General features: G+C 54.4%; 1 protein-coding gene across 2 annotated transcripts; it reads left to right on the plus strand.

The window, feature by feature from the left end:
* Positions 1–1330: 1330 nt before the first annotated feature.
* Positions 1331–25644, plus strand: LOC309817253 (plasmanylethanolamine desaturase 1). Of its 2 annotated transcripts, XM_082645379.1 has the most exons (6): positions 1331–1571; positions 9364–9483; positions 18535–18626; positions 19836–19980; positions 21524–21736; positions 24163–25644. In XM_082645379.1, the coding sequence occupies exons 1-6, from the start codon at positions 1448–1450 to the stop codon at positions 24282–24284; spliced, it is 816 nt and encodes a 271-aa protein (XP_082501505.1). In that variant the 5' UTR covers positions 1331–1447; the 3' UTR covers positions 24285–25644. The 2 variants fall into 2 exon arrangements, with proteins under 2 accessions (XP_082501505.1, XP_082501506.1); XM_082645380.1 differs by lacking the exon at positions 9364–9483.
* Positions 25645–26198: the final 554 nt, after the last annotated feature.

Genomic DNA, 26198 nt, shown 5'->3' on the forward strand with positions numbered 1-26198 from the left:
GCAACCTGTCCCTGCCATGGAAGCACACTTTTCTTTCCTGAAGGTATAGAAGGAAACAGGGAAGGAGCATGGACCTGGCTGGGGATGGTGGCCTCCCAGGGCATGAACACCCAGGAAACACACCTGGGATGACCGGCTTTTCCTAGCAGCAGAAGAATCCAGGGCTTAAACCCTCAGAGAACCAGAACAAGGGTGGAGCTTCCAAGACGTTCTAGAAGGGTTCTCACCTCCCCACCCTGCTCCCCCTGGGCACCTCTTGGGTCCCTCCACGGCCTCTAGAACAGCTAACATTTGGTGACACCAGACGGAATTTATGTGAGCAATTACTGTGTACTTTGTAGTCAGCTTGACCGGTCATTTACCTGCTGAGGAAGTAAAGTCATTTGGCGGAGACTTAATTCATTCATCAAGCATTTACTGAGCCCTACGCTGATCCAGACATGGAGGTTCAGCTGTGAACCAAGCAAGTCCCAGCCCTCAGGAGCTTGTTTTCTGGTGGCGGAGACACGAACTGTAAGTTCACTGCCTACGACAAGCACTGAGAAGACGGGGTGATGTCACAGCGACTGGAGGAGTGAGCACCTCTCAGCGACGTGGTGAGGGGGGCCTCTGAGGAAGCAACACCACTCGTTATCATGAGTAAAAATATGCTGCGGTCTAGCTTGGCCCGGCGCCTAACAGATATTAAGCGCTCACCAAATCTTACAGTGACTCTCATCAGTCTACTGTCCTCCCCCTCAAGAGAACAGGCACTCCCAGGCACACAGCACGAGCTGTCACACAGTAGGGGTACGCTCGGTCCTCGTAACCTCTGCACGCGGTAGGGCTCAGAAGTCGGTCCAGTGTGAATCAGCCCCAGCCAGGGACACTGTTCAAAGTGCCTACCAAGCCCTGGCTCTCCCGCCCCGCCCAGGCGCCCTCCACTCGAGTTCCTTGCACACAATAGGCGCTTGGCTGTGCGTGCTGAAGAGACGCCCGCTTCTGGGTCCGCCGGCGCAAGACCTCGGCCCTTTGCACCGGTGGGTAAACTGAGCCCGAGGTGGGCGACGACGCGGCCCGAGTTTCCGTGCGGCTGGCGACCAGGCCGGAGGCGGAGGCGGAGGCGGAGGCGGAGGCGGAGGCGGAGAGGGACTGGCAGGGAGGTGCCGCCACCCCACAACTTCCGCACCCAGCTGCGCCAGCTGCGGACCTGACCCCCGCGCGCCGCGGTTGGTTGCGGCTCGGAGGTCGCTGATTGGCTGACGTGGCCCCGGCGCGGGCCCCGATTGGCTGTGACGCGCGGCCGGGCGAGGCCCCCGCCGCCGCCGCCGCCGCCGCCGCCGCCGCAGCAGCCGCGCCTGGGCTGGGCGGTCATTGGGCGGCGTGATCTCGCCGCGGTTCCGCGGACCCACAGCCGCCGCCGCCGCCGCCGCCAGCAGAGCGCACCGGGCTGGCCGGGCGAGTGGCTATGGCGGGCGCCGAAGACGGGCCGGGCCAGCAGCCGGAGGTCGACGAGGACGAGGCGGCGTATTGCCGGCGCTGGGGCGCGCAGCATGCCGGGGCCCGCGAGCTGGCCGCGCTTTACTCACCAGGTAGGACCTCCGAGCTCCCCTCCGGGCCTGTAGTCATCAGCCTGGACTGCGGACAGCGACCCCGGGTCCCCTATATCGGAACCCCAGCCTCCGGCCCCGATGCAGAACTCCATCCGCGGCTTCTAACTTGCAAATAGCTCCCCTAAGTCCGGGGACCCCACCCCAGCGCCCCGTTCAAGCCCAAGGCAGAATCCCAGCCCCGGGGCTTTCTGGACAGCTCACATCACACAGCCAGGTCCGGATCCTAGCTCGGGGTACCTGCGGCTGCAAAGCGCGCCCCTAGCCTTAGGGACCCCCCCACCCCAGGACCCTGTCCAAGCCGAAGGCAGCCCCTCAGCCACATGCACTGACCCCTAAAAGTCACACCCTATCCCAGGTTCCCCAGATCCAAAATTCACACTCTAGGGCCCCATCTGCACCCCAGCCAGGACCCTGAGGTAGTGACCTCAAATCTGGGCATGTCAGGACCCCTGCTCTGGGGACCCCAACTCAGGGGTCCCCAGCTAGAGTGCCCCAGGGGCACTTCCTCCAAAGCCCCATCTTAGATTTATAGTTTCAGTCTACAGACCACCATTCCCCCACTGCATTAACTCTCATCCTATATTTTGGAATCCCCGGTGGTGAGCGCACTGCAAATCTTCCAGTTTAAGCTCCTCTCATATACAAGCCCCAATTCCAGCCGTTTCCTTCCCCCATGTAGATATATTAGCCCCCTCCATTGGGACTTGGGGGTCCCCAGACCGGACCACAACTCAGAGACCCTTGCTCTGGTTCTGCCCCAGGACAAGGTCTCTGGTTTCTTCCTGCTGGGCCTACCATTTCTTTTCCAGCAAGCACCAGCCTCCACCCCCTTCTCTGACTTGCAATTGAGCCTCAAGAATCTCATTGCCAGGCCCCAGCAGGGCGAACTGTCCCCAGGGGTTAAGGGAAGTGCCTTTGAGAACTCCAGAGTCAAGTGACTGGGAGGCCCCTCTGCCTGGGTGTTGCCATCACATCAAGCTTTGTTTGTCAAACATTCTGACATCTTTCCTTTTGCTAGGGGGCAACCACCATGCACAGCCCTTGCCTGGGGTGGGCATGGGTCCACTACCACCTTTGGCTTTTTTCCCTAACTGGCCTGGGTTTGCATACCATCTCTGCCATAACTATCTGTGTGACCTTGGGCCATTTGCTTTCTTGTTGAGTCCTAGATCACCAGAGGCCTTTCTGGACTTGCAATTCCATGTTCTGGGTGTGACTTTTTTCATACCTGACTTGGGCACCTGGCCCAGGATACCATGGTTTCTTCAGCCTGTTCCCCCAACACCCAGCTTGTGGACTTAAAACCTCCTGTGCTCCCTGGGGCAGGCTGGACTTGGCATCCTGACTCTTCCTTTTAGCTGTGTAACCTGGGCCAGGGCACTTTCCCTTTCTGAGCCTCAGTTTCCTCCCCTCTAAAATGGATACAAGATACAAGTTTATCAGTCCCTTAGTGTTGCTGGGAGGAGGAAATGAGATCGTCTACCTTGGTGCAGTGCCTGTCACACAGTAGGCCATCCCTATTATTAAGCCAATAGTCTGACCCTCCCTGTGAGTCTCGGGGTAAGCTGCCTCACCTCTCTGCTTCTCAGACTCACCACCTGGGAATCAAGGGTAAGGATTCAAAGCCTGCCTCCTTTGGTGTCCAGCTATGCCCACTCAAGTAAACCCTACCCACCTTCAACCAAATCATACCTGGGCATTCTGAGCCTCCTCAATGGACTGTGATCTTCTCATTCCAGCATGATTGCATCTTTGCCCAATTCTGGTATCCCCAAGTGCCCCTCACTCTCTGAAGAGCAGCCACTGCAGGGATTTAAGGCTGCAGACAGTCTCCTGGTGCCCCAAGCCTGCAATCAGAGGCCTTATCTCCTCTTATCCTAGAGTTGGGGCAGGGCAGGGGGAGTGCCTGGAGAGGGGGAGTGAAGGAGGAAGAGACTCGTTTCTCCAAATTCCATAGACCTCCCTCTGCCTGCCTGTGTCCCTTGGCCTTGAGGAAGAACCTCAGTCTCTGGGCCTGACCTATAAAATAAGGGGCCAGGCTGAATACATATTGAGCACCGTCGTCCCAGGCCCTTTCTAGGCTTTGGGGGCAAAGTGGTGAACAAAACAGGAAAAATGGAGCTGGCCTTTAGTAAACCCAGTAAATAAGGGAAATACCTTACTTGCCCAGTGTGGTGGCAAGTGCTGTGGAACAAACATACAGCAGAAAAGGGAGAAGTGAAATGTTGGGGACAGTGACATTTTAGAGAGGGGGCAGTTAAGGCCTCACTGAGCAGGTGACAATTGAACAGAGACCAGAAGGGAGGGACTCCTGAAGATGTTTGAGGAAGGATCGGTCCAGACCGGGGACACAGCAAGTGCAAAGGCCCTACGGTGGGAGCAAGCCTGAAGTATTTGCAGGACACCAGAGAGGGCTGTGGGCTGGAACAGAGTGAGTCGGGGGAGAGTAGGGAGAGTTTCTGGGTTCCAGGACTGAATTCTTGAGATTCCTGGGGCCAGTGATGGGTTGTCACCATGACAACTGGCAGCGCTAATAAGGCAGTTAACAGAGTTGACACTTACTGAGCACTGACTGTGTGCTGGGCACTTCCCTTATGTGCTCTCATTTCACCCTCACTGCAGTTGTCTCAGGGGCATCCTGGTATTAACTCCATTTTACAGGGGAGGAAACCGAGACCCCCGTAGCCTCCTCGTAGCCCACCCCCGACATGTGTTCTTCCTAACGCTTGTCGTGCCTGGGATTAGGCTTGCGTCTGCCCCCACCAGAGGGGAAGGTCAGCAAGACCAAGGGCGGCATCTCTTTGGCTTGCCTGAACTGCCTGCACCCTGTCCATCTTTAAGACTTGCCCTGGGGCTTAGCAAAGAGTGGTGACCTGCCCACGGTCACACAGACAGTTAGCAGGACCAGAACGAGAACACTGGTCGGGGCGTTCTAGGTTCTGTGTTCCGAATCTTTGCTGTGGAAGTGAGCCAGCCCAAGTGCGTGTGCGGGAGGGGCACCAGTGTTCCAGGTCAGCAGAGCAGCACGCGTGCAGGGCTGGCGGCAGAGACAGTGGGCCTAGCGTCGGCCGAGAGCTGTGAGTTGTCTGATCAGGGCAGCCTCAGCCTGATCCCATGGACCCTGAGTGTCTGGCCAAGGAGTGTCTGACCCAAGCACTCCCCCAGGTCCCGGGAGCCACAGAGGGTCCAGGTTTGGGGTTTGCAGCACCACCCCACCCTCTGCCAGGTGCCGGCGTTTGTGAAGGGTGGGTGGGCTTGGCAGGTCTACCCCAGTCTCACGGGCAAGCCTGGAGGCAAGGCAGGTGTCCAGCTTCCCGGCAGGTGCCAACTGACCTCTGGCTATGTGGGTCCCACTTCTCAGGTACCTAGGCTCCAGGGGTGGATCTTGGGGGGTCACCAGAGCCCCTGTTCACCCACCCTGGCTAACTACGGATGCCCCTGCCCTGTGGGACACAGGGACTCTTAGCGTGGGGTGGGGGGAAGGTGGAGGGTGTCAGGAGCACTGGATGGGGGTCCTGGCCTGTAGTCCCAGAGCTGAGCCTGGATTCTGTCCCCCAAGACAGGCCTCCCTGAGGCCCGTTCCCTGGCCGGGCCTGGTCCCTGTCATGCTCCTGGCCCAGCTTTCCCTCTGTCTCCCTCCATCAGTCTTGTTCTTTTTCCATTTCTTTGTCTCTCCTCTCTGGCCATACTCATGTTCTCTTTGTCGCCTTATAATCACTCCCTGTCTCTGTCTCCCTCTTCTCTCTGTTTCTCATCGATTTTTTTTTTGAATTTTATTTTATTCATTTATTTTTTATACAGCAGGTTCTTTTTAGTGATCTATTTTGTACATATTAGTGTATATATGTCAATCCTAATCTCCCAATTCATCCCACCACCACCACCCTGCTGTTTCTCATCTTTCTGTCTCTGATTCCTGTTCTCTCCCATCTCTCTCTGTCTCTCTTCCTCTGTGTCTCTCTGGTCTCTCTACCTCCTGTCCCCCCACCTCCCTGAGGCCGAGTGTCTCCTAGTGGCCAAGGACCATCAGAAGTGCAGGTTCCAGGGCTTGTCTGACTGAAACCAGAAGAGTCGGGCCTGATACCAAGTCTTTGGCTGTGGCCTGTCCCCAGGCAAGCAGAGATGGCCTCCCCTGCACCTCCCAGCCCTCCACACACAAGCCTGGCCCCCTCCCCAGGCCAACAGGCAGTCACTACGGTCACTTAGCCCAGATCGTGGACCCTGGCCAGGCCAGGGGCTGGCTCAGGGAAACAAGGCTCAGCACTCTGCCAGAGGTGGCCTGAGCCCTTCTGTCCTGAGGAAAATCCTTCCCCTCCCTGGGCCTCAGTCTGCGCATCTGTGAAGCGACACCGTTTAGACCACCTGACCACGCAGTTCGTGCCAAGCTGACTGTCCATGCTGTGACTCTGGTGATTCTTGAGGTACTTTGGACAACACACTTCATCTCTCCAGGCCTAGTTTCTCCTTCTGAAGGATGGGGCAAATAGCCCCCAGCCCATGGCGTACGGCAGGCAAGGGCTTGTTGGGATCGTCCCTGACACTGTCCCTGGCATGTAATAGGTGCTCCGTGAAGGCCGCTTATTATAATAGATGTATTTTTTATGGGTCATAGTTGAGGCACTTGTTCTGCAGAAGGATTCAGAGGCCAGAGAGAGAGTTTAGGTGGGAAAATATTCAGATTTGGGGACATTCTTCGTGGCAAGGGGAGAGAGCTGGGCTGTCTTTGGAATCAGGACAGCCCCAAACATCCAGGCTAACGAGCTCAGGATCCAAACCCAGTTTTCATTTTTACCCGCTGAGCCTCAGTTTCCTCATCTAGGAAGTTGGGATCACACAGTAACTCCCTGGAGGGACTGAGACTCGAATGAGAGACTGAGAGACTATGCCTTGGGCTTGAAACCTCAGATGACTGCAGGGGCTTGGCCAGGACCGCCACCAAGGGAAGCCGCCCAGTATGAGGCTGCAAGGAGGGGAGAGGACTGGGGTCAACCAGGAGCTCTTGCCCCACCTGATGGAGGCAGGCTTGGGCTGGCCAGAGCCCTATGTTCTCAAAGGAAGTAGGAGAATACAAATTTCGTGTGTGTGTGTTTTTTTTTTAAGTGTAGCTGATTTTTTCAAAACTGAGAGCAAAATATGACAGAGGGAGTGGGTCTGCAGCATCTCTGATGTGGGCTGCACCCTGTACCCCAGCCCATAATAGGCCTCAGTGGGTGTTAGCCATTGTTGTTGTTGCTTTCCCTACAGGCTGGGCGGCAGCAGATCTGTACTGAAGAATCACCTGTCCCTTACCACCACCCCTCCTGGCTTCCTGCTTCTGAGCCCCAGGTCCTGGCCACAAACAGGAGCCACAAAAGGGAAGGCCCTTCTGGGCCTGGTCATGGTGACCCCAGGTGGGGGCCCCTGGGGTGGCAGGGCCCCGTGGCCCAAGGGGAACCGCCCCTGACTGCGAAGTAAGCAGCAAGGGGCTTCTGCATCTGCTGCTGTGTGATGCTGTTGGGATCCTAGCCCTTTCTGGGCCTCGGGGTCCTCATCTGTATGAGAGGGGCTGAGGGATGTGACCCTGGGCATGTCCTTTCCCACTCTGAGCCTTGGTCTTTTCACAGGGCAGCTGTTCGGATTCTGGCTCAGGGTGCAGTCTGCTGCTGTACAGCCTGGACAAGGCCCTTTCTCTCTGAGCCTGTTTCCTGTCAGGAACAGTGGGACACCTCATATTTCCGTCTCACGGTGCTTCAGTGAGGGGTGCCCAGAGACAAAGCCTGGCAGTCTTTCTCTAGGATCGTGGTTGGGAATTTGTTCATTCCACAAGCAGTTATTAAGCAACAACTGTGTGCCAGGACCCTGGTGAGCAAGCCAGGCATGGTCCTAGGCCTCCTGAGTTCACATTTAGGGAGGGGAAGATGGATATTAGACAGGCAGTGACAGTCCCTCATGATGTGGGTCCCATGCTAGGGGAGCCTGGGGGTTAAAGGAGGCATCATGGATGGCTTCCTGGAGGTGGAGGTTCCAGGTAGAGATATGAAAGAGCAGATTTGTCCTTGGGACCAGCTGCCTGAGAAACAGTATTCCCAGGGGCCCTGTCACATGTTGTATCACTCACGTGGTCTTTCTATGTCCTTTTGCTTTAATAGTCTTTTATTTATTTATTTATTTATTTATTTATTTATTTATTTATTTATTTTTGGCTGTGTTGAGTCTTCGTTGCTGTACGCGGGCTTTCTCTAGTTGCGGCGAGCGGGGGCTACTCTTCATTGCGGTTCGCGGGCTACTCATTGCTGTGGCTTCTCTTTTTTGTTTTTATTAATGTATTTTATTTATTTATTTTTGGCTGTGTTGAGTCTTCGTTGCTGCACGAGGGCTTTCTCTAGTTGCGGTGAGCAGGGGTTACTCTTCATTGCGGTGTGTGGGCTTCTCGTTGCGGTGGATTCTCTTGCTGCAGAGCACGGGCTCTAAGCACACAGGCTTTAGTAGTTGTGGCACATGGGCTCAGCAGTTGTGGCTCGTGGGCTTAGTTGCTCCGCGGCATGTGGGATCTTCCTGGACCAGGGATCGAACCTGTGTCCCCTGCATTGGCAGGCGGATTCTTAACCACTGCGCCACTAGGGAAGCCCTACATTCACAAATTTTAAGTTCAAAAGGGAGTACGTGAAAAAGTCTTGACCGTATAGGTTTTTTTCCCTTTTTTCACATAAATGGCTGTTTAGCACTTTGCTGTTTGCATTTACCAGTTTGTCCTGGATGTCCCTCCATAGCCACGTATTAACAGTCGACCAGGCTTTTTTCCTGGCTACAGAGATGCCATAAATCAAATTAATTTGTCTGAGTCCCCCAGCAATGGACACAAAGGTTATTTTCAGTTGCTATACCTTCAGCAAAGCTGCAGTGAGTGAATCAGCTTGTCTGAGCTCATGTGCTATTAAAACAGGTGCCAAGATTTAAAGAGACGATTTCACACCCACATCCTGATTGCTGGCTTCTCTTGAGAATTAGAAGGTCTGGCCTCCCAGGGCCCACACTCCCCCTTGGCAGTAGTCAGCCAGTTAGTGGCTACTGCTTTAGAAAGGACACATGTGCTGTGGTGTTCCACTGTCCCCACCCGGCCCACCTCACTTCTTCAAATCACCTGCCTGGCCCCTGGAATTTGAGACTCCTCATCAGCACTGCCTCTTCTCCCTGTGGCTGGAGCCCTAGAGGGGATAACCAAGGCCTTATTTCTCCTTAATTCCTGACTCATTGCCTGGAGCCCTGCTTAATGGAGGTTGGGCGGGGTCTGAACCTCCATGATTAAAAGCTGTTTGTAGCCTCTGCCTCCAAATAATTACCGACAAAAGGGGACAGGTGATGGGATGATGACAGTTAAAAAAGAAGCTCATTAAAATTCCTTCACATGTCTCCAGAGGGAGCCCGAAGGGGCCCAAAAGACCAGTATTCTGATCCTGTCTGCCAAAGAATCAGCATGTGCAGGGCCAGCTTCAGGGGCATCAGACCTGTGCACAGGGGCCTGCGCTCAGAAGGGCCCCACCAGCAGGGCTTGGTTTAACACTCTTGGCCCTGAGCGTCTGACCTTCGGCAGGCCCTTCCCCTTCTCCAGGCCTCGGTGACATCATCTGTGAAATGGGCAGGCAATCCCTGCGTTCAGCCTGTAGTCAGCACTGCAGACTCTCAGAACACAGTCGAAGAGCCCCCATGGGCCTGGCTCTGCCTGGCTTTGATCCTTGATCCCTTGGCCTTTGCTACCCGCCCTGCACTCACCTCTCGCCTCCTCTCCCTGCAGGCAAGCGCTTCCAGGAGTGGTGCTGTGTGTTGCTGTGCTTCAGCCTCATCGCCCACAACACGGTCCACCTCCTGCTGCTGGCTCACTGGGAGCACACGCCCCTCGTAATGCTGGGGGTCGGTGAGTGCCCGCAGCCCTGCCGCCTGCCTCGGTTTGCCCGGGGGCCAGGGACCTACCTAGTGTCTGCGCCACTCTGATGGCGACTTACACACGTGCGTGTGTGTGTGTGTGCTTGTGTGCACACAAATGGGGTACAGGTTGTGGGAACCCTGGCTCCCATCTCAGTCAGTGGCACCTGTGTCATTCCTGTCACTTGGGCCAAAAACCTGGGTGTCATCCTCTGTTCCTTTCTCTCATGTTCCACTTCAAAGCATCAGCAAATGCTCTTGGCTGTCCTTTTCGAGATGCATCCAGCATCCATTACTGTCCACCTCTACATCCCCTCCCTGGTCCAGCACCACCCTCCAGCCTGGACTATGGTGGAAGCCTCCTCCCTGGTCTCCCCGCCTCCACCTCTGTCCCCCACTGTCCATTCTCCACAGGCAGCTGGGAGAATCCCGTTGGATCCTCCGTGAGGTCACGCCACTGGCCTGTTGTCCCCTGTATACTTAGAATAAAACACCAACTCCTCAGCGCGGCCTGGCCCCAGCCCCACCTCACATCATTTCCTTCCTCTCCTCTGGCTCACCCCTGCTGCCGGCCACAGTGGCCTCTCGCTGTGCCTCCACCAGGTGCTGTCAGGCACACCCCTAGCTCAGGGCCTTTGCACATGCTGTTCCTGTGCCTGGAACTCTCTTCCAGCAGGTACCTGCGTGGTTCCCTGCCTCGTCTAGGTCACCTCCTCCGGGAGGCTCTCCCTCAACAATAGCAGCCCTGCCATACACCATCCCTCACCCCACTCTGTTATACAGTCTGTTTCTTTGTTTATTACCTATCTCCTCCACTCAAATATCAGCTCCCTGAGAGTAGGGATTTTTGTCTGCTACTGTGTCCCCAGCCCCAAGCACAAAGCCTCACGCAGTAGGTGCTCGGTAAATTTTTATTGAATCAGTGCATGAATGAGCTGCAGTGTATTAGTACCTGTTGAGTGTTTTCCATCGGTCAGTCCTCACCCATCCACAGACTGGGAGGGTGGAGGCTGCAGTTGTCATCATTTTCCAGACGAGGAGACCGAGCCTCAGAGAAGGGACCGGCCAGAGTCACACCTCAAAACAGAGAGCACGACATAGTTCTTAGTTCACTGTCTCCACTCCCAGGTCCTGGAGTGACTCAGTTCCTTCCTCTCCGCACACCGCCCCTCCCCTCTTCCCTCTAATTCAGGTGTTCATCCCCTCCCCCACCCTGGGCTCCCAGGCTGACAGGGCAGCGGCTGTGCCCTTGGTCCGCCTAGCCAGCCCCAAGTGTTCAGCTTCCATAGTGGCATTAAAAGCATTCTGGTCGCCTGAGCCAGGAGCGCTCAGGCCAGCTAATTGAGCCATCTGGGTCTGGGGTGGGGATAGGCATGTGCTGGGGGCGGACCAGCTGAAGCGGAAGGAGGTTAACCCATCTAGTGCCAGGGAGCCTGGGCCCCGCCCACAGGAGCCAGACATGTCCCCTCTGCCCAGGGGTGAGAAGGACCTGCACCTCCAGCCTCTCTGCCTTGGAGCAGCACATTCAGGGGCAGGAATGTAGACGGTGTGAGCCCCGACGCCCCATCTGGGGGTGGTCACGAGCAGGTCCCTACGGTCCTGGGTTCAAGTCCCAGCTCTGCCACTTGCTGGCTGTGTGGCCTTGGGCAAGTGTCAGTGCACCTCTGAGCCTTGTCTTCCACATCTGGAAAGTGAGACTGCTCACAGCCCCTGCCTCCTAGGGCCTTTGTGAGGGCAAAATGCAGGTGTGCATAACTGCCGAGAGGGCAGCAACTGAGTAGAGGTGAGGAGGGGACACCGCCCAACATTCACGCCCCAGGGCTCAGACCTTCTGCCTCAGTGGTCAGTCTAACAGTGGATATTTCCCAAGCCTACCGTGTGCAGGCCCCATGCTGGGCTCTTTTAACTCTTGGTGGCAACTGAGTGAGGAGGGTCTGATCACCGTGCTCTGAGAGGCCAGGTGACTTGCCCGTCGACCCTAACCCGGGCAGCAGCAGAGTCTGGGATTTCATATCCAGACCTGGCCGGGGACTCTGCAGCCTCTAGTTGGCACTAGGTGGAAAGGGTGTTCTAGGCAGTGGGCCCGGTCTGGGCAGAGGATCAGTAGCCCCAGAGCCCCGGGTGTATGTTGTGTGAACTGGGAGGGTGGGCATCCCAGGCAGGTCGGTGGGGACCAGACCCAGGAGACTTCGCACCTGCCTGTGATGGCAGCTCTTCCGCCCAGCGCCTTTGCCTCTGGGCTGACGAGGGCGGACAATCCCCTGACAGTGGTGTTTGCACAGTTCCTAATGGATTTAAGTAGCTGCCCTGATTTGTGTGTTGACATGCCGAAAGCAAGGGCACCGAAAGCAAGGGCACCGAAAGCAAGGGCACCGTGCCAGCCCACACAGCCCACCTGCTGCTGTCTCCCAAGAGGTCCTGGTGCCCCTGGCAGGCCCCAGAAGCCCTGAAAAGGTGCCCAGTGAATAAATACAGACAGATGACGCAATCCTGGGTAGCAAAGTCAAGATAGGGGAACTGGCAGGGAAGAGGAGAGGTAAGAGGTCAGGGAAGGCTCTCTGGAAAAGTGACATTTGCACAGAGACCTGAAGGACGTGAGGGAGGGGAGGCAAACAGTGGTCCCTGGGGTGTTCCAGGCAGAGGGAACAGCAAGTGTTGCAAAGGCCTTGAGGCTGGGGTGAGCCCTGAGCATTTGGAGGATAGAGAGGAGGCCCGTGTGGCCTGAGAAAACTGACCAAAGGAAAAGTAGTTGGTGGCAGCTGAGGGACAGCTGGGGGCAGTGGGGGCAGGTCGTGCAGGGCCTTGAAGGCCATGGTCTGGATTGGGGGTTTTATTCTACAGGCCGTGAGAAGCCACTGGCGATTTTCCCACAGGGAGCTGACATCATCTCATGCTGCAGGGAGGATGGATGGGGGCAGGGAGGGCCAGAGAGGAGGTGAAGGTGGTGGCCCGGAACCCTGTAGGGCAGTGGAGGTGGTGACAAGTCGTCAGCTTCTGGGTGAGCTGTGAAAGGTGAGCGCCAGAATGTGCTGTCAGGTTGGCTGTGGAGGGGAGGGGGGAGGAGTCAGTGGCCTGAACTATGGAAGAAGGGACCATTAACAGAGGACCCGCGTGAGGGGAGACGCTTGGGATGCCTGCCTGAGGGCCAAGGCAAGGTGTTGAGCAGGAAGCTGGAAATCCGGAAATGTGGGTGTCCTGAGAGTAGAGATGGGGTTTGAAGCCCAGATGCTGGCATAGGGCCCCGGGGTGGGGCCGAGGGACTGTGTGCAAGTGGCCTCCAGTGCTGGGACCGGGAGAGGAGGAAGAGCCAGCCAAGGGGGAGGAAGGGGAACTGGGCAGGCTTGCACAGGCCGAGAGGAGAGTGTGTTTCCAGAAGACTCAGGGATCAACTAGGAGCAGCCAGCCGAGCAGAGCAGCAAGATGGGCAGCGAGGGGACCACCGGATTTGGCCCGTGGAGGTCATTAGTGACCTTGACAAGGACGGTGTGAATGAGTAATAAATGAGTGGCCCCGGGAGCCCCGAGCTATTTGCCGCACTTGGGGAAACTGGAGGGAAAGTGTGAGGGCTCTGAGCCGGTGCCTGAAGGAGTGAGTGGGAGTTTGTGGCAGACAAATGGGTGGGGGGGGGCAGGGGGTTCCAGGCGGGGGGCACAGTGAATGCAAAGGTCAGTAGTGAGGTCAGCACTCGCAGGGCCCCAGGTCATGGCCAGCCTCGTAGGTCAGGTGCGAAGTCTCCACGGGATCTGAGCTGAAAGGTGGTAAAGACAGGCTTGGGCCCCAGGACCGTAGGGACCAGCCTTCAGCAGTGTCTGCTCCTGTCTCAGCCCCTCTGTCTCCACACCAGGCCTTGAGGTGGGCAGGGCGCAAAGAAGTCCCAGCCGGGTGACCTGTGGGGAGATGGAGGCCCCAAGGGGCCCAGGGACTGTCTCAAGGTCACCTGGTGAGTCAGGGTAGCCTGGAGTGAATCATCATCTCCTATGCTGTCCCAGTGTCCTGCAGGCAGGGTGGTAACTAGGCCCAAGCTGCCCCCAGAGTGAGCCAGCCACCGGGCGCTGACACCAGCATTGGGACAAAGAAGCTTCTGTGTGCCCGCCTCCGCCACCCCTACCCCCATTAAAGAGGACTTGGGCAGCAGGCCTGAAGGCCTGGCATTGCTGCTCTAGAAACAGCCACCGCCCGTAGATCACAGAGCCGGTTCCTCCCTTAGGCCAGGGGAGGGCTCTGTCTCTCCAAAAAAATTCCTGACGTCTGCCTAAAGCCCACATCCCTCCCTGCTCAGCAGCCTGACAAGGCCAGGGGCTTGAGGCTCAGAGAGAGAAGTAATATTTAACTACTAACTGTAGCTACATTTGGGGAGCACTTACTATGTCCCAAGGACCTGCATTAGCCCACTGTTATTAACTGACTGTAGTTAAGTGAAGTAAGTACCATTAATATCCCCATTTCCCAGACGTGGACGTGAAGGGTCAGCATCGTCATGAATGGCCCCCGCCTTGGTCTCTGGCCACTCGCCAGCAGCCCTGACCGCCTCAGGGCAGTCCTCGCCCTTCAGATCTCCTTTCCTCCTCTGGCACGCGGGATGTGGTGGGGCCTATCACAATGCCGTGAGATAATACACGTTTTTTTAAATGGGCTTTATTTTTTAGGACTGCTTTAGATTTACGGAAGATGAGTAGATAGTACAGCGAGTTCCCATATACGCCCTGCCCCCAATTTCCCTTATTAGTAACATCTTATATTAGTATCATACGTTTGTTAAAATTAGTACACCAATATGGATACATTATTATGAACTAAAGTCCATAGTTTATTCAGATGTCCTTAGTTTTTAGCTAATGTCCTTTTTCTGTTCCAGGATCCCATGCAGGATTCCACATCACATTTAGTTGTCACGTCCCTTGAGGCTCCTTAGCTGTGACAGTTTCTCAGGTTTTCCCTGTTTTCAGTGGTCTGAACAGTTTGGAGGAGTGCTCGTGTTTTGTAGGATTGCCCATCTGCTGGAATTTGTCTGGTGTTTTTCTTAGTGGGTTATGTGTCTTGGGGAGGAAGCGCTCAGAGGTCAAGTGCCATTTTCATCACATCGTAGCAAGGGTATGTACTATCAGCATGACTTATCACCATAATGTTGACCTTGACCACCTAGCCCAAGTGGTATTTGTCAGGTTTCTCCACTGTAAAGGTACTCTCCCCCGCCCTGCCCCCGCTTCTGTACTGTATTCCCCTTGGAGAGAAGTCACTGTGTACAGCCCATATTTAATCTGTGGGGAGTTAAACACCTGATGATGCACTTTTTAACACCTTTGACAAAGCACCCAGCACACAGGAAGCACCCCAATGTTAACCGTAATCACAAGACATTTTTCTAATATTGTTTTTATTATCATTGTCATCATCTGTAAGGATTAAATGCTTAGGACGATTAAGGAGATAAATGTATAACCAGCTTAGGACCGGCCTTGGTACAGTTTAGGGATTAAGAGAGATAAAACGTTATAAAACGTCTCTGGCACAGAGCCTGGTAACTATAAGTGCTCAATAAATGTCAAGGAAAAATAAATAAGTAAATAAATGAATGGATGGATGAATAGATAGATAGCTGACATCTTTACCCTAAGAAGATGAGGGCATAGATCTTCACACAGGCTCGTGAATGCATGTTCACAGGAGCCTGAGTCATACCAGCCCCAACCTGGGAACAACCTAGTCGTCCAGGAGCAAAACGGATAAATTACTCTGGTACATCCAGATGGTGGAATACTACTCAGCAGTAAAAAGGATGAACTCCTGATACACACAACCACATGGATGACTCTAGAAGCATTATGCTAGTGAAGGAAGCTAGACCCAAAAAAGCACATACCATAAGAATCAATTTGTGTAAATTTCTAGAATTGGCCAAAACCAAAGTATAATTATGGGAAGCAGATCGGTGGTTGCACGGAACAGGGGTGGGGAGGCACTAGGGGGACTGCTCGGGGGCTGCGTTCTCCTGAAGGCAGCATTTAGGGGCAGGATTAGTCCAAGCTTTTGGGACAGGGGCTCAAGAGGCACCTCAGCTGACCCCTCGCTGTGCAAGTGAAGATGCTGAGGCCCAGAGGGGGCAAAGGGCTTGCCCAGGGTCACACAGCAATATGGTAGCAAGAGGTGAGGCCCCCGACCCTTGATCTAGCTCCCCCTTAGCTCTTGGCCACAGTGCCTCTAGTCCCTCCTGGTAGACGCAAGGCAGTGTGTACACAGCATCCTGTGTAGTTTGCAGTAGGAGCTCTATTAATGCCCCTGGACCTACTGAGGTACAGTTTAAGGGCACGAAAGCATGCTGGTTTTGGAGGCTGGTAGACTCACCTCTTCCCATCCCATGGCTGCCACTTCCAAGCCATGGGACCAGGGGTGACGCTTCAACCTCCCTGAGCCCCTTTCCTCATCAGAGAAGTGGGGAAAATAAATGAGGCTGTCACCTCAGATGGTGACAAGTGCTGTGAAAGAAGTAAAGCAGGGAGATGTGAGCAAGAGCACCTGCCTGGGAGGAGGGCTTCGCCAGGGTTTTGGTGACGTTTGCTCTGAGCTAGAAGGCTGAAGAGGAGCCAGCCACTCGGGGATCTTCAGGGAGAAGGTGGGGTGCCAGGTAGAGGACCAGCAAGTGCAAACGCCCTAGGCTTCCCCAGATTCCCCAACCCCTCCCCCAGCCCAGGTCCACCCTCCCAGCACCGTCACTAAGGAGCATGACTCCGTAGCCCTGGGCGGGGCCTTGTGTGCACTGGCCTTCGAGCCCTGCCAAGCCCTCCCCTCTCCCCAGCCCAGCGACCCATGCAGTGTCACCCCCTTCCCCGCCCTGACCTTTGGCTTCTGCATGCCAGGAGGTGCTGTATGTCTCCACCTGGCGGCCCACTTGTCACCAGGAACTTGCAATGTATGCAGCTGTATCTCCCCTGCCCCCCCCCCCCGCCATCCCTCCCATGTTTGGCGTATGTGGGGTGGATGCTCCAGGGCCTCTGGAAAGCCTTCATTCACAGCCACCCCTAACTCGGGCCCACACACCAGAGCTGCATGTCCACGGTGACGCACACACTCACTCTTGTTCCCTCGCTCATGAGTCCTGCTCTCCAGGGAGGCATCTAGGGGATTTTCTCAGCCTTCACAGTACCTCAGGGCCCTGGTCCCCTGTCACTAAGGGGCTATGGGACCTAGCAGAACTCGAATAACCTTTAAATGGCCCAGCTGACCCTTGGACAACCAGTTCACACCGAGAAACTGAGTCTGGGAGGGAAGGAGGGGTTGCCTGAAGTCATGTGACCCAGTGGGCTGCATTTACCAGCACTTAAAACTGCATTTGTTTTGTGTATTTGTTTACAGCTTCCTCCCCCCCACCCCCCCATATCTCTGTCCCAACGACGTGAGCTCAATGTCTGATGCACCTCTGGCTCTAGAGCTTGGCACACAGTAGGTCCTCACAGAATGTCACTTGACAGACTGAATGACTGAATAACAACAATAATAATATGTATTGAGGGCTCACTATGTGCCCCACACTGTACTTAATGCTTTGCATTGATTCATTCAACGAATGTTTACTGAACCACATTATGTGTGAGGAATTGGAATGTAGCCATAAACACAAGACTAAAGTCCCTGACTTTGTGGAGCTGATATTCCTGTAGGGGAGACAGTAAACAAACAGAAATGAAGTCCAAGGTGATAGGTGCTCGGAAAAGAAGATAGGTGCTAGGAAATGCTGGAAGATGGGAGTGGTTACAATTTTAGATTAGGCGTCCCCAGAGGACCTTTGAGGCAAAGATCTGAAGGAAGTGAGGGAGTGAGCTGTGTTACCTCTTGGGAAAGAATGTTCCAGCAGAGTGAAGAGCAAATGCAGAGACCCAGAGGCATGTAGGGGGTGTAAGGGAAGGGGAACATGCCAGTAGGGCTGAGACACAGAGGGAGGGGAGCGTGACGGGGGTGGCACTGGTGTGTTACCTTGGGCAGCTTGCTGGCCACTCCACCTCGGTGTCCGCATGTGGACAGTGTCGTGGTGCATCCTGCTGTGTTATATTTGGACCCCAAGGCAGGTTAAGAGCCCAGCTCTGCCACTTGCCATCTATGCGACCTCAGTCTAGTTATTTCTGTTCTCCAAGCCTCAGTTTCCGCCTCTATAAAGTAAGAATAAAAATGGTACCAACTTCTAACAGATTGTGAGAATTCGTTAAGATCAAGCATGTTAAAAAAAAAAAAAAAAAAGATCAAGCATGTAAAGCACCTGTGTCTGGCACTGAGCAAGTGCTCGATAAATGGTAGCTGCTGTGGTTTTTTTTTTAATCATCATCATTCGCATCCATCTAGAGGAAACGGGGGCACAGAGAGGGTGAGTAACATGCCCAGTGTCACACAGCTAGTGAGTGACAGCTGGAATGTGCGTCCAGATGTAACAACACTTAACCTCTGTATTATACTGAACCCTCAAGTGAGCGGATGGTTTGGGGGTCTCTGAGGGGACTCCACTCCAGTTCTGAACAAATTCAGAACGAAGACAAGGAAAAGGCTGCTGGAGGCCAAACTATCCCACTTACTGTTGATAAAACTTAGGCTGCGGGGAATGTGGCTTCCATCTGGACCTAAGGTACTTCCCGACACCAAACCCCGGAAGGACATTTTCATCTGGTTACCAGCAGCACTGGGGCAGAGTGGGCTTCCCTACCTGGGGCGATTGGGGGTCAGAGAGAAAGGGACCATTGGCTCCTAATAGGGAAAGGTTGGGCTGATCTGAGCACGCCTGGTTTACTCTCTCCAGACTCACCGTGCAAATGAGGCCCCACATCTCCCTGGGGAAGAGCAGGTAAAGGGGCAGGTTGAGGCCAGGAATGTTATTCCTGAGGCTCCATTCACAGGGAGCAAAGTGTCCCACGTAGACAAGGAACACCTCCTGCCCCAACAAATGAGTGAATGAGTGAGCAAGCAAGCGAGTGACTTCCTGATTTGGGGTGGGGAGTGGGCAGGGATATCCCTCTTGTCCACCTCCCCCCCACCGCCCAGCTCATGCTCCTCGTGTCCACAGTTGCAGGGGCTCTCATTGCTGACTTCTTGTCTGGCCTGGTGCACTGGGGAGCCGACACCTGGGGCTCCGTGGAGCTGCCCATCGTGGGGAAGGTGCGTATGTTGACCCAGCCCCGAAGCCCAGCCCATCTCCTCCAGGAGGAGGTCGGGCTGTCTGACCTTGGGTGAGTCCCCTTTCCTCTCTGAGCCTGTTTCCCTATCTGAAAGATGGGAACTGTGGTTCCAGCCTGACACCCCCCCCCCGCCATGCCCCACCTCCAAGACTAGAACAAGAATTCCCTGGGATTTTCTGGAAGCATCAGGCGTGGGACAGAGAGCTTTGATACATGTCCACCTCACCGGAACCCCTTGAATTTGGGGACCACGCCACATCTTATTCTCTTTTGCCTGCCCTGCTACACCGCACTGTTTTCATTGAACTTTATCTTGAGTCAGTCTGACTTTTTTGATTGTGGTAGAAAATCTGGTACAAACTTAACCAAAGAAAGGTACTGATTCGTGTAATGAAAATGTTAGTAGTAGAGCCAAATTAGGGCATGGCTGGGTCCAGTGGGACGGACAGACCATATTCTTTGGACTCAGTCCCTCTCCATGTCTGTCTCTGCTGGCTCCACTCTCGTGTAGGCTTTCCCCCGTAAGGTGGTCAGGATGGCTCACAGCTGCCTAGACTTCCATCCTCCCAGCTCAGTGCCCCCAGTAGAAGAACTCCCCTTTCCCATAGTTTCGGCCAGAGTCCCATAGCTCATTCCCATTGGCCCAGCTTGGATCACACACCCATCCTTCATCCAGTCAAGGTGGCCAGTGGGGTGGGGTGCTCTGATTGGCCAGGCCAGGGTCCTGTGCTCACTCTTAACTAGGGGGCGGAGGAGTCAGCCCATTGGAACAGCTGGTACTAAAAGAAGAAGGGGAGGCTGTTACCAGAAGGAGGGGCTTGGACGTTGGAAAGAAAGAAAGGTCCTGCCTGTCACTGGGAGGGGCCTCCTCGTTTGTCTTAGGGTAGGAAAGGAGGGTGGAGATTGTCTCCAACCCCCCCATAGCCCAGGTCAGGAGGCTGAGGCCCACAGGGGGGCAGTGCCAGCCCAAGGTCCCCACCAGGTCATTTCGACCCATCTTGCGCTAAAGCTGTTAGACCCAGACCCTGAAGGCTGGGTGGGATCTGCAGCAGTGGCGTGGTGGGACAGCATCTCAAAGGCAAGGAGGTGAGCCCGCGCGGAGTGTGTGCAGGAGGTCGGGGAGCGTGGCTGACCACCATAGGCTGACTGGTCGGATGGATCCCCCCTCCCGCCCCCCTACCCAACCCAGGCTTTCATCCGGCCATTCCGGGAGCATCACATCGACCCGACAGCCATTACGCGGCACGACTTCATCGAGACCAACGGGGACAACTGCCTGGTGACGCTGCTACCGCTGTTAAACATGGCCTACAAGTTCCGCACCCAGAGCCCAGGTAAGAGTGCCCCCTGGTGGGCCTTCAGAGAGCCATGGGGGACAGGCACACACGCACCCCTCCCATGCGTCTCCTGTAGCTCGTGTGTGTGTTTGCCCCTCACGGTGTTAGAACAATTTTTAGTTAGTTTCCCTCATGTAAAATTGGGATATTTGACAGAAAGATCTGTGTTTCCAGCTGCTCTTGAACAATCCGATCTGGCCACCCTGGGTCTTTGTTCCCACTTGGCTGTACTGGGCCAGAGCTGAGCTGCAGGGGCCCCCCCTTAGACAGAGATGCACGCTCTCCACTTTGCCACAGTCCCCACTACTCCCTGCTGTCCAATGCCTGGCCTGCCTTGCTCATTTGAATTACGTTCCTGGCCCGGAGGGCTTCTGGTTTTGCTGCCTGGGCTTAGTGGAAAGAGTATATGTAGCCTGCCAACCCCGTCATGAGTTCAGACCTCTGCCCTGACTATCTGGGGGAGGAAACTCGTGCCACAGCAAGTCACTTCACCTCTCTGAACCTCAGCCACCTCGTCTGCCGGGTGGGGGTTGAGTCCTTCCCCTGTGCCAGACCCTGTTCTGACAGTTTGACACGGTGCTGATCTTTAGAGCAGCCCCGCTGCAGGGAGATGTGATGAATGTCTGTGGTGTTCGGGGTGCTGCCCTGCCCACCTCCTCTTGCCCAGTCGGGGGCACCTGTCCCCCAGCTGCTGTGAGCGCCCTGAGAACTGCCAGGGCAGGTCCCGCCTCTTCCTCTGGGATAAGCCTGAAGCCAGTGACAAAAAAAAAAAAAAAAGCCTGCAAAAGCCAGCCCCCTGGCCTCTGAGCGGGACCAACTCTATGGAGTCATTAACATTTCTAGACCCACCCCACCCCACCAGGATCAGGCTGAGACAGGACTCCCCCCACCCCATCTTTGCTTAACTCTTCTCCTGCCCTGTCCTGCTTTCCTCACTCCCTCAGATGTTTTTCCAGAAGAGGATTTCCCGCCCCACCCCGCGCCCCCCCCAGTCAGATGACTCATGTGCACATGAATCCTTGTCTCAGGCTCTGCTTCTAGGGAATCTGGACAAAGACTTATTCTCATTTCGTTGTTGAGGAGCTTGAGACTCAAAGAGGTAGAGTCGTTGACCCAAGTTGATACAGTTAAGAAATGTCAGAGCAGGGGGGATTTCCCTCATGGTCCAGGGGTTAGGACTCCGCGCTCTCACTGCCAAGGGCCCAGGTTCAATCCCTGGTCGGGGAACTAAGATCCCACAAGCCGCGCGGCGTGGCCGAAAAAGAAAAAGAAATGTCAGAGTAGGGATCTGCGCCCAGTTCTGCCTCATTCCAGAGCCCACATTCTTAACTATTACCTATGCTTATTCCATTCTGCCCACTGAGCAGAAGAGGAGACTGAGGCCCAGAGGGGAGTCTGAGCTTGCCCGAGTCCAGTTGGGAGGTTGGAAAGAGGCCTGGGTGCTATCTGGGAAGGGAGCTGGGCCAGGCTGGCAGTGGGCCCCCACCCTGTGGACAGCTGTATGGGGCCTATGGTAACCCCCCCTCTACCCACGCTGCAGAAGTCCTGGAGCAGCTGTACCCCTGGGAATGCTTCGTCTTCTGCCTCATCATCTTCGGTACCTTCACCAACCAGATCCACAAGTGGTCACACACGTACTTTGGGCTGCCGCGCTGGGTCGTCCTCCTGCAGGACTGGCATGTCATCCTGCCTCGTAAACACCATCGCATCCACCACGTCTCACCCCACGAGACCTACTTCTGCATCACCACAGGTGCGGCTATAGCGTAGCGTGGAATGGGCTGCCCCCACTCTGACTGCAACTCCATCCTTAGGATCAAGGGACCCAGGTCACAGTGGGAGGTGGTGCAGTCCTGCAGGAACATTCTCTCAGAACACACATTTCGTGAGCATCTACTACGTGCCAGGCACTCTTCTAGGTGCCAAGGACGCAGCAGTAAACAAGACAAACAGACACACACACACATACCCCCTTCATGGAGTTGTGATTCCAACCACCCATCCATCCAGCAGATATTTATTGAGCACCTACTGTGTGCCACAGCACTGAACAAAATAGGCAAAAATCCCTGCCTTTATAGCATTCACATTCTAAGAGGGGACATTCCAAGCACTAAAAAATAAGTACTATATCTGATTGTCCTAACTGCTATGGAGGAAAATAATGCAGAGGGTAGGAGAGGGAAATGGGGAGCTTCACCCTTTAAATAGGGTGGTCAGGGAAGGCCTCGCTGAGAAGGTGACATTTGAACTGAGGGAGAGAGTCATGCAGATCTGGAGGAAGAGCTCTCCAGGCAGCAGGAGCAGTAGGTGAAGGGCCTTGGAGGCAGGACCCACATGCCTGGTTTGTTTGAGGAGCAGCAAGGAGGCTAGTGTGGCTGCAGTGAGGCGTGAGGGGCCGAAGGGTCGGAGAGATGGCAGAGTCCAGGTGTGAGAAGTGCTGTGAGGGCAAACAAAGCGGGATGAAGGGCAAAGAGTCGTGGGGGAAGGGGGCGTAGCTGTTTATAAAGGAGATCGGAAATCTGGAAAAAGTGGGGCGTTCCCTGCAGATAAACAGGGACAGATCAGTCCAGGCAGAGGGAACAGTAAGTACACAGAGGCCCTGCGGCAGGGACAGGTGACCCAGGAGTAGTAAGAAGGCCCACATGCTGTTGGTAGTTAATGGGCCAGTGCCAAAGAGGTGAGATGAGGTGAGGCGACCAGGTTTTCCAGGGCCAGCTGGGTATCTTTTTAGGGTTAAGTATACCACACATGCTGTTAAGTCAGACCAACTTGGGTTCAGCCTTCAGCTCCTCCATGTGTGACTTGTGGAGGCTCACAAGCCTCCCTGGTTATCGTTTTTCTCCGGGCTACAGCTGCCTCCTTCACATACCACCTCCCAGGGCTGGGGTGTGAGTGGTAAGGTGGCAGATGCAAAGTGCTTGGCACATAGTAGGTACTCGGTAAGCTACTGGTTTGGGGGCAGGGGTTGGGGTGTTTAGTTTGGTTTTGTTTTTCTTTTTGGGGGGTTTTTGCCTTTCTGGAAGAAGAACTGAGAGCCACAAAAAAACATTTTTTGTACACCCTAAAGTCATGCTTTCTAGGAGCAGTTGGAGGGGTTAGAATTTAGGCTGTTGTGGAAATCATATAACTGCTCAACCAGAACTGGGATCAATCTTGGCTTGGCCGTATACTAATTGCGAAACTCCCCTCCAAGGCTCAGTCTTCTTTATTTTTTTTTTAATTAATTAATTAATTAATTTTATTTTTGTCCGCATTGGGTCTTCGTTGCTTCGTGTGGGCTTTCTCTAGTTGCGGGCAAGTGGGAGTTACTCTTCGTTGTGGTGCGCAGGCTTCTCTTGTTGCGGAGCACGGGCTGTAGGTGCACGGGCTTCAGTAGTTGTGGCTCATGGGCTCTAGAGTGCAGGTGCAGTAGTTGTGGCGCATGGGCTTAGTTGCTCCACGGCATGTTCATCTTCCCGGACCAGGGCTCGAACCTGTGTCCCGTGCATTGGCAGGCGGATTCCTAACCACCGCGCCACCAGGGAAGTCCCCAAGACTCAGTCTTCTCATGCGGAAAGTGGGACTAATAATAGTGTCTACTTCAAGGTTCAGGTGGTAGACTGTAATACAGATTAAATAAGATTATGAGCACTGTTCATTGAGCACCTACCATATGCCAGGCATCATCCTAGGCAGTGGGATCAACAGTGAAACAACATGGGGTTCTACTGTTCGGAGCTGACATTCTAGTTGGGAGTTGGGGATAAAAACCAACACAAAACAGGGAGCTGACGAATTAATGAGAATGGTTACAGGTTATCATAAAAGCTGTAAAGAAATAAGAAAGGGTGACATGACAGGACTGGAGCGCTGCTAAGCAGTAGTCAGGGAAGGCTTCCTGGAAGAGGTAGCGTTAGAGCCAAATGATAAGAAACACTGCCTCCATGCCTGGCATATAGTAAGCACTCAATAAGAAGGCGAATGAGGGGATGAAGGCATGTCTGAGCAGCCTCTAAACCCATTGGTGGGAAGCCCCTGTCCCAAGATTCCTCGGCCAGTCCTTGTCCCCTGCCCCCTGCAGACTTACTGTCAGTTCCTCCCCTGCCCAAGGCAGGGCCAGCTCTCTCTCTATGTCCTCTCACTGCTGCTCTCCCATTCAACCCCTCCGCACACCCCCCTGCCCTGTTTCCACTGCAGGCTGGCTCAACTACCCTCTCGAGAAGATGGGCTTCTGGAGACGCCTAGAGGACATCATCCAGGGCCTGACAGGCGAGAAGCCTCGGGCAGACGACATGAAATGGGCACAGAAGATCAAATAACTCCTCCGGGCCACCACCTCGTTGCCAACCTTACCCAGCTCCCCCAAACCGAAGCCATCTGCCAAATTCCAGCCTCCTTGCGCTGGCCCCTCCAGGTGGAGAGGACACCTCCTGGGCTGGGCCCGGGCACCCCCAGCCCACCCCTTGTGACACAGAATACTTGAGCCACTGATTTTTTTCATTTCCTTTTTTTCATTTTCTTTCCTTGACCCCTCCCCAGCCACCTGAGCTGCTCTGTCTGCCAAACCTGACTCTGCAAAAAAAAAAAAAAAAAAAAAAAGAGCCCCGCCCTGCCAGCCATCCCTTGGGTTGAGGAGAAGTTCATCAACTCCCCACACTCCCACCACCCCTTGCCCCACTGGGCAGCCCTTCAGCGTGGCTGGTATTGGGGCACTGAGTCGTCTGTTTCCCTTTGCCCTCAGCGGTCTAGGAGCCCCCAGGCACACCTAACTGTCCCTGGAGCATTACCCTGCCATGGACTTGCAGACTGACCCCCAAGGCCTGGGTGGATAGACAGCCCCAGTCACCACCTTCAGCCTAGCTTGTCCACCCAAGGATGGCAAAGTGCAGCAAGGGTCTGGGGGCAGCTGGCCAGGCGAGGCTGGAATTTCCTGATCAAGTCTGGACCCCCTTCTTCCCCACCCCTCCCCCATCTGCCAATGTGATTCCAGCCAGAGCTGATGTTTCTAATTGGAGGATGTCTTCGAGGGGCACAGCCCCTGCAAAGGGTCTTGGTCATTTGGAAGGGGACACAGTGTCCCCTCTGGCCAGGGGTATGTCAGAGAAGGAAGCGTGGGGCTTTTTTGTTTCGGTTATTTTTTTTTTTTAACGGTGCTTGCTTGTTTAATGTAAATAATAGAAAGCCTTAATATCTTTTCTGTAACACGGAGTAATATTTTAATGTCATGTTTTGGATGTACATAATATATTTATAACAAAGCAGCAAGAGTCTACTTAACCTCGCTGCCTCGTATTTCCTGGTTGGCTGGGGGAAGGGAAGTAAGGAGCCTGGAGGGTGAGGCCCCACCCCTACCCTATTCCCAGCTTCCCTCGCAACGCTGGGCTAAATATGAGGTCTTTGTCAACTAGGACAGTGAATCAACGTTGACATCTGCTCCAAACACTTTTGGAAGGGACCCATGATTTGATGAGGAATGGTCTTCATGCAGGAAATCATGGTGATAGAGTAACAAAGGCTGATCCTTATGGGTGAATTCCTTTGGCAAATGTTTATTGGCACCTAATGTGTGCCAGGCTCTGGCCTGGACACCGGGGCATGGAAGTGAACAAACAAACAAGGACTTACCCTGATGGAGCTGACCTCCTGGGGAGAGAGACAATAAACTTAAATAAATGCACATGGACATTCAGATGGTGATTTGTAAAGAAAATCAAACATCTTGGGATTACATCAGAAAGGTAGGGTGAGGCTGCTTTGGCAGGGTGGTCAGGGAGGGCCTCTCTGAGGAGGTGACATTTGAGCTGAGACCTGGAGGAGGAGATGGAACCAGCTGGGGAAAGAACTGGAGGGAAAGCCTTCCTGGCTGGACAAGTGCAAAGGCCCTGAGGCAGGAACAAACCTGGGGTTTTTAAGAGAGTGGCTGGATGGGAGTGAGCAAGGGGAAAGTGGAAGATGAGGTTTGAAAAATAGGAACTAGTTGTATGGAACCTCACAGACAGGCAAGTCGGGAGACTGGACATTTTAAACAAGTATCTCGTTCATTTATTCATTGAACAAATATGAGGCATTTCCTATGTGCCAGGCACTAGGATTCAGTAGTGAACACAACAGATTTACAATCAATATCTAGTCTGGGCTAGACAGTTCCTATAATATTAACCAGGAAAAACAAAAACTTGCTGGGGACAGAGAAATGATAAAAGACTGTTTAGAGCAATCACAGATAAAGTTTT

Source organism: Mesoplodon mirus, assembly GCF_964341445.2.
Source record: "Mesoplodon mirus genome assembly, chromosome: 15".
In the NCBI taxonomy this organism is placed as follows: domain Eukaryota; kingdom Metazoa; phylum Chordata; class Mammalia; order Artiodactyla; family Ziphiidae; genus Mesoplodon; species Mesoplodon mirus.

What these genes read in the sequence shown, in the direction of transcription:
- LOC309817253 (XM_082645379.1), top strand. Translation starts at nt 1,448, where the DNA reads ATGGCGGGCGCCGAAGACGGGCCGGGCCAGCAGCCGGAGGTCGACGAG. An exon ending in GGCCGCGCTTTACTCACCAG is followed by an intron (nt 1,572 to 9,363) that starts GTAGGACCTCCG and finishes CTCTCCCTGCAG; the next exon opens with GCAAGCGCTTCCAGGAGTGG. An exon ending in GTTCCGCACCCAGAGCCCAG is followed by an intron (nt 19,981 to 21,523) that starts GTAAGAGTGCCC and finishes CCCACGCTGCAG; the next exon opens with AAGTCCTGGAGCAGCTGTAC.